Raw genomic sequence first — 13291 nt, 5'->3', positions numbered from 1 at the left:
CCACTCTCCGTACTCCACATACATTCCTTAGCAGTCCCATATCCACTGCTCTTACTCTTGATTTTTTGTTTTCAAGCCACACCATTGCCTCACATCCGTAGGTTAAAGTTGGCACTTACACTCCTTCACGTAAGCGTCGTGCAGCTGCAACACTCAAGCCTCTGTTTCTTATCAAAGCCTTCATAGCGTCAGCTTACTTTCCTTCCTGTGTCACTCTACTTTCCATTTCTTTTGCACACTTTCCTCTTTTTTCTATCACTGTGCCAAGATAACTGAAATTCTTCACCAATTCATCTCTCTCCATTCACTGTAACATCACACTGGGAGTCGTCTTCTCTCTAAATAACCATCACTTTACTCTTTTCTACTTTTACTCTCAAGACATGATGCTCACAGACATCTACAAAACTCTGCACTGGTCAACCAAGCTCTTGTCTGGTATTTGCAAGTAGCACTGCACCTTCAGCATACAACAAATTTGAGATATTCCATCCATCTCCGTTCATTACCAATGCCATCCTTCTTTCCATGGCTCGTGTTTATATTTCTCTCATCACCCCATCCATGTATATACTGAACAACTATGGGGACATCGCGCAACCTTGTCGCACGGCCACACTGATCATGAACCATTCACTTGGATGCCCATTTACCCTTATACATGCCTCACTACCATCATAAAAACTCTTGACAACACCTAGCAGCTTGCCAAATACACCATACATGCACAAAACCCTCCACAATCCTTCTCTGTCTTTGCTGTATACTTTTTCCAGATCCATAAATGCCATAAACACCTTATTGCCCTTTTTCATAAGCCATTTCCACTATCTGTCTCACTGCAAAATATTTGATCCACACATCCTCTGCCACTCCTAAAGTCACTCTGTTCATCAGTCACTAGGACTTCTGATATCTCTCTTACTTTCTCTATAATAATTCTTCCATATACCTTCCCTACCACACTCAACAGACTTATGCCACGATAATTCTTGGACTCACTTCACTCACCTTTATTTCTGTACAGGGGTACAATCGCTGCATTTTTCCACTCTACCGGCACAGTCTCACTCATCCACGCCTTCTTACATATCTCCAACAAGCACTTCATTCTGCTCTCTCCACTACACTTCATCACCTCTGCATACACCTCATCAACCTCAACTGCTTTCCCATTTTTCCGCTGCTTCACAGCATTCTTCACTAGAGCAAGTGTCGTTTCCTAGCGCTGCATTTCTTCTCTGTCCAACCCCAAAACCAATCGTGTTAACAGTCGCTTTGCTCTCTCCATTCCCATTCATCCGACTTTCAAAATATTCTTTCCATCTGGTCCTTACTTCATCCCCATGGGTTAATAATCTACCATTTACATCCTTCACACTTTCACATTTCTTTCCACCGTCACTTCTACATTTCTGTACCTCTTTCCAGAATAACTTCCTATTTATGAAGTAATTTTCATCCATTTTTCTTCCTATATCATCAGTAATCTCCTTTTTCCTCTTCACTAGTCTTTTTACGTGCTTCTTGCTCTCAATGTATTCAGTTCTTATTTCAACTGAACCCTCTCCTGTATCCACTCTACACACTTCTTCCTCATTACCTCCACTGTTCTCTTAACCTCTTCATCCCACCATGCTGTACCTTTCTTCTTTGTTGTTACTCTTGCCACACCACACACCACTTTAGCATTCCTAACTAAGCAATCCCTATATGCACTCCACAGGCTGTCCAGAAAAATTTTATTCCAATTCACTGATTCTAACTCCTCCCCTACTTTGGCCCTGTTTACATCTGCCATTTCTTTGATCCTCAGCTTCTCGACTTTCAGTCACTCTCCCTGACTGCTCCTCTCTCTCTCTCTCTCTCTCTCTCTCTTGGACCACCTCACTCCTCTCAGCTTGATCTTACGTACCACACAATCATATGCTCTAACAAACCTCCACATCGTCCTCTCACTGCCATCGTATCTGCAACATTTCTCAGCATCGATATCTCTATGAGCACGAAATCAATCAGGCTCCTTTCAACACGCTCTCCATTCCCTCCATACCATGTATATTTATGTGCATCTTTGTGTTTAAAAAGACTTACAAATGCACAACCTCCTTTCCTGACACATGTCCTTCAGTCGCTTCCCATTATCATTCTGTCCTGGTATTTCATTATTACCCATTATATCATTCACAGGACTAGTGCCTACTCTCCCATTCATGTCACTCAGAAAATGTCTTTCTCTGTCTCACTCCTGTCATCACACAACATTATTCCTAAATTGAGTAAAATTATCTAGAAGTAGCAAGAACAAAATATAAAAATGCATAATTATACGGAAGGGATTAACCACCAACTGACTGATCCTCAGAAACCTCTATCTCGGGATGTCGTTGAAGCAAAGCTAGTCGTTCCAACTCTCCCTTCAGTGCTGATATAACTTTAAGGATGCCATGTTGTCGTTCAGCCAAGCTCAGGGGTTCCTCTGGGGGCATATTTGTCTGCTTACTCGCTGCTGACAGTCTATCCAATTCGGTACGCAAGCAAACAAGTCTGTGCAAGATTGAGTCGTGCTGTTTCTTCATTTCCCTCTGGCATGACTCGATTCTTCTTGGCTGAAGGGTTGCAAAGGTGTTGATTGTTGATTGTGAATTATGTTCAAAGACTATAAGCTTCAGTTTGTACAGTCTGTAGTCAAATAATGCAGTACTTTATAAGAGTTACAACTACAGCATGCCCTCGTTTTATGATAAGGATGCATTAAAGAAAAAAAAAAAAAATCATTGTGTAATGATTTATCCATACTGAGTCAATTGCAACATGGGTTCAATGGGGATATGTTTCTGACCAAGGGTCACCCATCCAATAGTCTAAAAACAAGTTTCCAGCTCACCTAAACTGGTAGTTATTTCACTTCATTTGTTGCCTGAACTCCAGCAACAAACTATTGTTCCATCCATGACCAGACATGGGGTAATAGTAATATGTAATAGTAATAGACTATTACAGGGTTTTCAAAGTACAGTAATAGTGATAGTAATAGATCACAAGTTCCTGGCTGTAATAGTAATTGTAGTAGTAATAGATGGCAAAGTAACAGATAATTGTATATTACTTTTCCATTACAGACACTTCTTTAATACCGCTTACCATAATCAATAAAAACAGCCTTCTCACCTTGGTTACCTGTTGGCTGCTCTCCAAGCTGCAGGTACACCACATGAGACCATGCAGAATGGAGAGTGGTCAACGGGCCATCAGGTGATCTAGACACTCTTGTGCATTCAGTGGAACAGCCTCCCAACGATAATGAAAATAAAAACCATTTTCAATTTAATTAATACCATTATCATAAATAATATATTAATAGTAACAGTAATACTAATAGACGACCAAGTAATAGTAATAGTAACAGATGACCAGCAAAGTAATTATAATAGTAATATAATAGAGAGCAATTCAAATTAATAGTAATAGTAATAGAAACCCAGTAATAGACCCCATGTCTGTCCATGACACCAATATATCTGATACTGATGAATGCCATCTTGGAACAAACAAATGACTAGATCTGCATGAGGGAGATCGTATACTGATCAGCGAGGCTTCATACAGTATCATAATCATCATATGAGGCCTGCCAAACCAGAGGGAGCTAAGGATCAAACTCAGAAAAATTGAGTTAAGCGTGTCAGCAGCATCTTTCATCCTTTTTGTACCTACTAAAAGGCATAAAATCCCCTCTGGCTCCTTCAAGGTATGTTAAAATCGACCTTATAACAAAGTACCTGAAAAATGGAATTTCCATAAAAAATTATTACATCAACGATTATTACATCCAGGTCCCAGGATTTTGTGAAGTCCAGGTGCTGCCAGGCAAGAGTGCGGTCTCTCTGAGTGTGGTGAGTACCTACAATCTCCATCCATCATCCAATCCTAAATTGCCCCCTGAGGAGATAGAAGCCTGGGGCTAGGCAGTTGGTCTTGACATTTAAGATGAGAGTGACCAGCCTCACTCATCCCTGAGTGGCATTACATGAGCAATAAACCCCAATCACCCCTTGGAAATAAACCTTCACCGGTTCAATCTGACTGGAGCACAATAATTACCCACTAAACCACCAGGCGCCAAAATTTGGTTATATGGTTACCACCCAGCGTAGAAAACGGTTTCCTGGTGTACAGGAAACCATTTGGCTTGTCACTCATTGCAGAGTCACCCACAGGCAGAAGGAGAGGTATGTTTATTGCAATGACCATTTTGAGATTATTACAAGTCAGAAAACGCCACTAAAATGTAATTTCAGGGGGTGATTATTTACTTTGGTGGTAGGTGGTGGCGACCATCATCCACTCACTTTATGTAGTGCTGCCTACTTCTTCCTTAGCCTTTATCATTCTTTTTCTGTGCCTGTCCTCCTCTCTTCCTATTTCTCCCCTTTTGCCTGTCACTTCTTATTGCTTTTCATTCCTTTACAGGTGGCTTTACATTGAGTGACAAGCCAAATGGTTTCCTGTAAGCCAAGAAACCATTTACAACGCTGGGTGGCAACCATATAACCAAATCATACGTGCTCCCTATGTGTCAGTAAGTGGGTTGGTGGAGGGTGTGTGCCCCTCCCCGTAAAACAAATAACTCAAAGTCAAATGGCCACCCCTTACGGGATTATGGCGTCTGGCAATAGATAGATAGATAGACAGATTAATTACTTTACTATAATTTATGAAATATATATATTTTAACTTGTCTTTGACCCAACTTTTGGTGAAATTATAAACAATTAGGTCGTTTATAATTATAACTTCATTATGACATGATGACAATTAGAGTCTGTAATTAAAAAAAAAAAAAAATCTGCCATTTTTTTTCTCATACACATCGTTAGACAATTTCGGTACAATTATTTTTCGTATACTGTATATCATATATTTTGTATCATCATTGGTTAATGAGATATTGATCCCACCAAATTCCAGAACTTTAATCGCATTTTCTAGCTTTTGATAATTATGTTCCTTAGCCCCCTCTGGTTCGGCGGGCCTCATATACCAAAGTGAAACTCGATCATGTATTGGAAAATGATCCTAACATTTTCGTCATTTTATAAACAATTCATCGCATACCAGTTCATCGTATAACAAGGGTCTGCTGTACTGTAATGCACAAGATACAGATGTAAATGAAATTACTGTACAGCCTGATAGTTTCTTTTCAGTAACTGCTCTGCAATTCAATAACTTATAACCAATCTCTAAATATCATACATGTGCGATTCAAGCAACTGCAAAAGATAACACTTTACAAACATTTCTTTTAAGCACAGAAGAGAACTGATTATTCATGTACTGTACAGACCACTGCAGTAGGTCATAGGGCCTTCAGATTCTTGACCACAACCAATTTTTTTCAAGTTCTAACAGGTTTTCAGCAATTAACAAAATACAGATGTCAATTAAAAAAATAAATAAGGTAAATAAAATACTTTAACAATAAAAATCCACATGCACTTGAAAAAAATGAGTGACAATGTAAGAAAATAGTTCCTGGTAGTCTTTTGGAATATAGATAACAAAATTCTGAATATCAACATTCAAGCATTTGATTAGGCTAATTCTCTTGCATTTCAAATTGTAAAAGCACTCTACACAGAGCAGAGAGTAATTAACATCCACAGTGCAGCTTAATGTTAGAATATAGCAGAAGGAGCCAATTTTTAGGCCATTCTCTTTATAGCAATACAAGACAGTGGTACCTCAATAAAGTTGAAATATTGGGAACCAGGAATGAAAAAGCTTAACTTGTAGATGCAATTATTTCAATTCTCTTTGGCAACATATATACTGTCTTAAGATATGTATATCCACACTAATAAAAATACTGACTTTGGAATATCATATACAGTACCAGGTACTTAGATTTCAGAATTTAACAAGGTACACTGATGATTAAGCTTTATCAACAGGGTCAAATTCTGACATTGATTTTTCTTTTCAATAACTTTGCACACTCGACTTATTACAGACTGTGTGTTAGCTGAACAAAGGGCAATGACTTCCCCTTGGTGGCCACTGGCTTATAAAATGTATGGCACATAATAAAAAAAAACAGGGCAGTTCAGGGATCACCGTTTCGTCAGGTAAGGAGGTTCTCCAGCACATTTTCATCATTAGCTACTAATTTATTTATATGTCCGGGACATTCTTACCAGTATTTTAGTACATTTATGCTATCATAGGCCATATCACTACAAAACAGATACAACATACAAGATTAATATGATGCAACATGCAACATAAAACATTATGAAAGATGTGCCACCAAGCCCCTTAACCTGATGAGAAAACAGATTCATACCCCACCAAAACCTCCCTCTCTAGTTTCACCACAAGAGGTGTATAGGTTGGCCTGTAAATAGTGCTCTGCTAGAAACTCGCCTTATGTTATCTTATGTGCTGCAGCAGATAGCCAAGTATGCTAATTTGGACATGGGTGCAACAGAGGCTATGATACAGGTTAGACATTGATAATGCTGACAAAGCTGACCCTTTAACATATGAGAAGGTACCTGGTGGAGTGAAAGAGGAGCATTATATATGGGCCATCCTGTATTTGTTGATGCCAGCCTGACAAACTACAGACTCGGACATCTGGCAACAGGAGGTGGGGGTGGGAGTACTGAGGGACTAGATTAGTAGAAAGTGTTAACCACTTCACTATAACAATGTATTTCTTCTTTCCAACCAGTATTTATTCTTGCTACCTCAACACTTTTACTCAGCTCAGGAGATATTTTCTGAACTGGAGGAGTTACAGTACTGTAGATACACCCTTTATTAACCCCTTCAATATGAAAGGCAGGTTGAACCAAACTGTCTAGAAGTAGCAAGAATAAACTGCAAAAGATGTCACCTAACAATGGGTTAAGACAATGCTGCGGTCCAAAAAATGGTATCACAGATTTCAAGGGGCCATCCTTTTCAATATGATATTTACCGGTAGTTTATTTTTGCTATCTCTACATCATCTTATTCAGCTTATGAGCCACTTTTTTAACCACTGATAGTGGTCCTTCCAAACGGAATAAAATCAACTGATGGGAGCAAAAATAAACGAAAGAAAGACATCAAGGCACTCAAAGTTTCAAAATAGAAGCTGGAATCAACAAAATGATGTCACACAATTTTCAACGTTAAAAGATATTCTGAGATTCAATAGGTTAATACAAAAGTTTCAGTCCAGACAAAGAGGTGATGAGTTTCAAACTGAGAGTACAACAGGTGAAGCACATTCTATATTGTGATAGGATTTAATGTGTTATGAGATGTAGTCAATGAGCACATGCCAGCACCTGCACAAGGCTGTCAAACTGGAGGCTGGTGAGATCGGCAAGGTGGCCTCCCATGGCTGCCACTGCACGCACCATCTCTCGCTTTGGGTTACTGACAATCTTAATGTCCACCATAAACACAGAAACATACATTAGTGATTATAATATACACTGATAAATCCATAAACTTAAATACAGTACAAACGTTACCAAGTAAAATACTGTACACTCTGGCACATTCATAGGTACAAATATGAGCAATCAATATACACTCCAACATCCATCAACCTTAATAAACATTGATGGTTATAATATACACTGGTACATTCACTAATGGTGCTACAAACATCCGAGTTTCAGCGACTCATACTGGATAACCTAATAGAGTTAAAAAGAAGAATATGGTACTGGTATTTAAGAGGGTAAATCAGATGAAGGGGGAAAACAGGGATATCATAGGTGAGCAGTGTGTGAAGAATGATGAAGGAAAGGTAGTAGCAGATGGTGAGGATATTAAATATGTCTGGAGAAAGCATCACAACTGGTTGCTGAATGAAGATTTTAACTGGAATGGGGAAGGTTTGGAGTCAATGGATCCAGTGTTTAGCCCTTGGCCTTTGAGTGATGCTGCTGCTCTGAGCTGGGGATTCGGCAGGATGCAACTAGGAATGGCAAGGGGTGTGTTTGGGTTGACTGCTGAAATGTTGAAGGCCTCAGGAGATATAAGAATGGGTTTAGTTTCTGATTAGATCAATTTGATTCTGAGTATGTCGTCCAAGATGACTGGCTGAAGAGTGTGATTGTAAGTGTGCATAAGTGGAAGGGTGATGCCCTGGAAAGTGAAAGTCATAGAGGCATAAAACTTTTGGACCAGATAATGAAGGTATTGGAGACAGTCCTACAAGGTATGATAAAAGAATTCTATTGATGAGATGAGGTTTGAGTTTACACAAGGCAAAGGGACTACTGATGTCATATTCACTGTCCAACAGCTTCAGGAAAAGTGTACATGAAAGAAATGGGAGACGTACATTGTTTCTCTCGATTTGGAGATGGCCTCTGATAGGGTCCCTTGGGATGTAGTGAGGTGGGTGATGTGAAAGTCTGAGATCAAGGGATCACAGGGGTGGCTGGGTAGAGTGGTTGTAGATATGTATGCAGGTGCTTGCATCCAGGTGAGAGTGATTGGAGTGATGAGTTTTCCGAGATTCATGGCTTGCATCAGGGGTCCATCTTGAACCCCTTATAGTATGTCATGGTGCTTCAAGCTCTCTCACATGACTTCAGAAATGAACTCCCATGGGAGATGATGTATGCTGATGATGATGATGACTGCAGAGAATGAAAGGGAGGCGGAGGAAAGATTTAGGAAATGAAGAGACAGAATGGGGCACAAGAGATTAAAAAAAAAAAAAAAAAAAAAGTAAATGCAGACAAAACAAGTGATGACATCTGGGCTGGTAGTGGTACTGTCAAAGTAGAGGGAGTGTGAACATGTGCAGTGTGCCACAAGAGTGTGGGAAGTAACTCCATCTTGTACAGTGTTTATAGGTGTGGATGCATAAGAAATGTATGGTACTGTTATTAGAGGTAGACTACAAAATAATGTTGACTTCGTGAGTGTGGTGTGCTGGAGAGCATGTAGAAACTGTCATGTGTGCAAGGACTGATCTTGTTGGAGAGTCTCTTGAGTGTGTGGAGGAGCTTTGTTATTTGGGAGACATGTTATGTGCTGGATGTGGGGCTGAAAGTACCGGTACTGTAGCTCTGTGGCTAGGGCGAGGAGTGGTTGGAGCAAGTTCAAGGAGCTGTTGCCTCTCCTAACACTGAAAGGGCCCTCCCACCATGCTATGGTACTGGTATCCTTGTATGTGGCATGTGTTAGGAGTGTAATGCTGTATGGTAGTGAAATCTAACCAGAAAAAGGAGAAGATATCTGTAGACTCAAACATACAGAAATGACAATGACTAGATGGATGTGTAGCATCTTGAATGCAAGGCCTGGGGGAAATACAATAATGACTGAAGAGTTGAGAGGAGGGATACAACTGGAATGTGCTGGACTGGTGTTGTGACGAGGAGGGGTAGACTGAAATGATTTGGGATGTTGAGAAGATGAAGGGTGAGAAGTGCAAGCATCTGGGGTTGGGTTGCGAGAAGCAGACTGATAAAGACCTGGGACAAGGTAATAGAACGTAACCTCAGGGATAAGGAACTGAATGAGGAGGCTGCCAGAGATCAAGCACCATGGAGAACAAGACCGACACATGCAAGCATGTTGGAGCCTTTATAAATGATACAATACAATAACTGAAAGTGTAACAACTAAAAGAAATGGCTTGTATTGCATGTACTGCATTTGTGTAATTATGAGTAACAGACTTGATGAGACAGATGAATGAATATATAATTAAAAGATGAATGCTACCAATACTGCAAGTCATTGTGGTGTGAATACATGGAGCAACTGAAAAGTGAGAGAGTGCCAGTGATGACAATGTGGTGGGTGATGCAGCAATAACTAGACAGAGATGCAAGTGAAATGACCAAGTCAATGGACATATGGAGAATAGTGGTGTGATGTGGTTGGGGTTATGGTTAAGCAGGGGTAGATAATACCATGTCCTTCTGCTTAACCCACTTCCTACAGAAAGCTGGATACCTGTTTAGATACAAAACTAGGCTGATTACCATTTGTTTGGAATTATTGAGTCAAGTGAAATTAGATGAGTATTTTGATTTGGGTGAGTTTCATTTGGCTTTATCAAGAAAGGCTTAGAAGGCTACAGTCAGAATCAACCTCTTCAATATAACAGTTTATACTTTACTTTTGTTACTCCATTATGATTTTATGCCTCTAAGGGTAGATCTGTGGTGATTGGCTCAGTGAGACTATAGCCTAACCTCCCTTTGTTAAAAAGTCTCTCCTATGCAAAATAAAATTATCTAGATCCCTACGTGTCAAGTGGGGTTGGTGGAGGATTAGTGCCCCTCCCTGTAAAACAATTAACGCTAAGCCCTTGACCACCCCATTTGGGATACATGGCGTCAGGCAATGAATGAATATTATCAAGAATAACGTAAGACATACCAGTGCAATACTGACTGAAGAGGTTACACTGAGGTACAGTAAGGAGTGACTGGGCATCCATAAGTGCTTACCCTTGTGGGTGATGAGTGAGCTGGTGCACCAAGAACAGGAGCGGCTGAGATCGAGGGTGATGGTGTGGTGATCTTGTTGCCCTGTACCTTATCCAGCTGTGCCTTAAGGTGCCGCAACCGAGCCAACACCGCCTCCTGCCTCGCTTCCAAGGCTGCCACGTCAGGCCCATTCTGTGTCTTGGGAGGTCCGTAAAGAGAAAGTCAGTGTACTATAATATACTACGCATACCACCAAATCTCTAAAATTACAGTATTAGATTGAGGTGTCTGGCAATAGAGAGATAGATGAGACTTAAAAACTGCATCTGTCAAGAGGCCTAATCAAATAATGTAATTCACAAAGTGGTTAAATAATCGCAAAATAATATTTTCTGCTGCAAGGGCCAAACTTCTGCACCCAAATGCTGAGCATCCATGAGTCACATATTGTTGAACTTCTGTTTCTACCATCGATTTCAATGTTATTTCACACGTAAGGACATAAAAACCGATAAAATTTCCGAAAATACCTGAGTACTTGCACGTGTCTGGTCGTAGTAGGTCGAGGCCAAGTCCAACTCACTCATCTTGTTCAGCACTGGCATTTTATACATGGTTCCCGGTACTTCAGTCACCTGCGGCGTCTCCACCAGTTTGGGCATCCGGTACATAGTCGCCATCTCCAATCTCGGAAGAAACTGGTGTTTTAAACGTCAAAAACTGAAGAGAGAAGTTTATTACCCGCAACCTCCACTTGGAGTTTATCCCGTGTACCAGCAGGAGGTGTGACGTAGTGTCCTTCCTGACGTAGTCATGACGTCTGAGGTAAACTTTTTTATATATTCCCCTAAAAGTGTGAGGGTAAACTGATTAAGATATTATTGCAGTTTCTGAGAGTTGCACCCCTCACTTAGGCTAGCTGGGTTAACTTGTCTCTTAGGGTAGTTAGGTTTGAAATGAATTAACTGAAATACTTATTGTTGTAAAAGGTACAGAGTGCTAAGATCACCTTTTCTTAGTTTTCTAACCACTGATTGCATATCACTGTATTTGCTGCAGGAGGTGTATTGCAAGATCCATTACCTTTTGTTGTATAGGTACTGTACATTTCCATCTATCATCGAGTCCTATGTGTCGCCCCATGAGGGGCGCAGGAACAGTTGGTCCTGACATCTAAGATGAGAGTGGCCGGAGCTTCACCCATCCCTGAGTAGCATTACGTGACCAGTAAACCTCAACCATCCCTTGGATATACACCTACACAGGCTCAGTCCGATTGGAGCACCTTGATTAGCCTACCCGCTAAACCACCAGGCGCCATGATTTGGCTATATGATTACCACCCAGCGTAGTAAACGGTTTCCTAGTGTACAGGAAACCATTTGGCCTGTCACTCAGTGTAGGGTCACTCATAGGCAGAAGGAAGAGGAAAGAATGAAGGAAAGACAGAAGAGGGAGTGTAAAGTCACCCGTAGGTAGAAGAAAGAGGAAAGAATGACGGAAAGGGTTATGCTAGGTGTTTTTAGGTCGACTCCTAGTCCTCAGAACACTATAACCGGGGTTCTCTTTCGAGACCGGACTTAGAATACACTACGAGAGGAACAGATCATAAAAACTCTGGTCAACCAACCTTACACGTGTATTATATTTGTACACCAGTGGATAGGCCTACAATGTGAATACAATCCGGGCACAATACACTATACAGGTTCAAAGTCACTGGTTGGGCAGGAGGGCTCCGACAGGGCTACTGGTCTTGGGCTGCCTGTTGGTGTCGGCCAGGTGTGGGAGGGGTCCCGTCAGGCATGCCTTCTCCTAGGGGGCACGGGACTACTCTCAGGGGCCGCGTCGTCTGAAATGGGCTGCTGGGCAGCGTGGAGAGGGGCCCTTCTCTAGGGGGGCCTCAGTGGGGAGTTCGGTCTTAGGGGCTGGGACCGAATAGTAAGAGTAGGCGCACTTGCCTGCGCCCACTCTGGGGAGGAGGTCGTCGTCCAATGGGGCTGGGGAGGTCACGCCCTGGGGTCCTGGAGGCTCCTCGGGGAGTCCAGGGACTGTTGTCTCCCTCAGGTCGGGCCGCCGTCAAGGGTGGTCTGCGGCTTCCTCTCCTTTGGAAGTCCGGCAGTGGGTGGTCTTGCCTGGGCGCCGGCTGCGCTGCTTGTATCCCCGGGGACACGATGGAGCCCTGCCAGACGTCCTCCAGGCGTGGCACCTCCTGGGGGCTGCCTCTGTGGAGAGAACGGGAGGGGCATCCCACTCGGCCACAGGAGGGGTGGGCCAAGCAAGGGACATCCTCCGTAGGGGAAGTCACAGGGGAGGGGCGGGTGGTGTTTGCTCCCTGCCTGATGTAGCTAGTGACCGTCACTGAGGTCCCGAGGGCAACATGGGTGGAGCAGCTAGTGGCTGTCTCTCTCCTGTTGGTGGGCTAGTGGCCGTCACCGAGGCCCGACTTCCTGGTAGGACTGAGGGGGAGATGTGGCTAGTGGCTGTCACCTGCCTGCTGGTGCGCCATGTGGCCATCACCAGGGCCTCTTTCCCTGAGCGGACTGTGGGCTGGGTGCGGCTATCATTCACTCACGGGTGAGGCTAGTGGCCATCACCGAGGTCCTGTGTCGGGAGGGGACGGCAGATGAAGTGCAACTAGTGGCCGTCACCTGGCTGCTGGTGCGGCTTGTGGCCGTCACCGAGGTCCAACTCCCAGAGGCAGCTGCAGAGGGAGGGCGGGCGGTGGCCGTCTCTCCCCTAGTGCTGCTATAGTGGCCGTCACTGGTTTCTGCAGAGGAGGAGGGGGGGGGATGCAGCTATGGAGCGGCTAGTGGCCGTCACTCGGA

The 13291-nt window shown here is 42.6% G+C and overlaps 1 protein-coding gene across 1 annotated transcript in view; it reads right to left on the bottom strand.

Moving 5' to 3' along the window:
• The window catches only part of AIMP2 (aaRS-interacting multifunctional protein 2), a 31721-nt gene extending 20572 nt beyond the window's left edge, over positions 1 to 11149 (bottom strand). The window contains exons 1-2 of the mRNA XM_080280490.1: positions 10994 to 11149; positions 10485 to 10661 (exon numbers count right to left, since the gene is read on the bottom strand). Coding sequence (XP_080136616.1) covers positions 10485 to 10661; positions 10994 to 11143 — 327 coding nt within the window. The 5' untranslated portion in view covers positions 11144 to 11149. The remainder of the gene's footprint in view (positions 1 to 10484; positions 10662 to 10993) is intronic.
• Between the last annotated feature and the right edge of the window lie 2142 nt (positions 11150 to 13291).

The sequence above is a fragment of the Coenobita brevimanus genome, chromosome 85 (assembly GCF_032717465.1).
Source record: "Coenobita brevimanus isolate Jiangsu-jjx chromosome 85, ASM3271746v2, whole genome shotgun sequence".
Classification (NCBI taxonomy): Eukaryota; Metazoa; Arthropoda; class Malacostraca; order Decapoda; family Coenobitidae; genus Coenobita; species Coenobita brevimanus.
The sequence above is the reverse complement of the archived record's forward strand: the minus strand, read 5'-3'. Positions and strand labels throughout refer to the sequence as shown.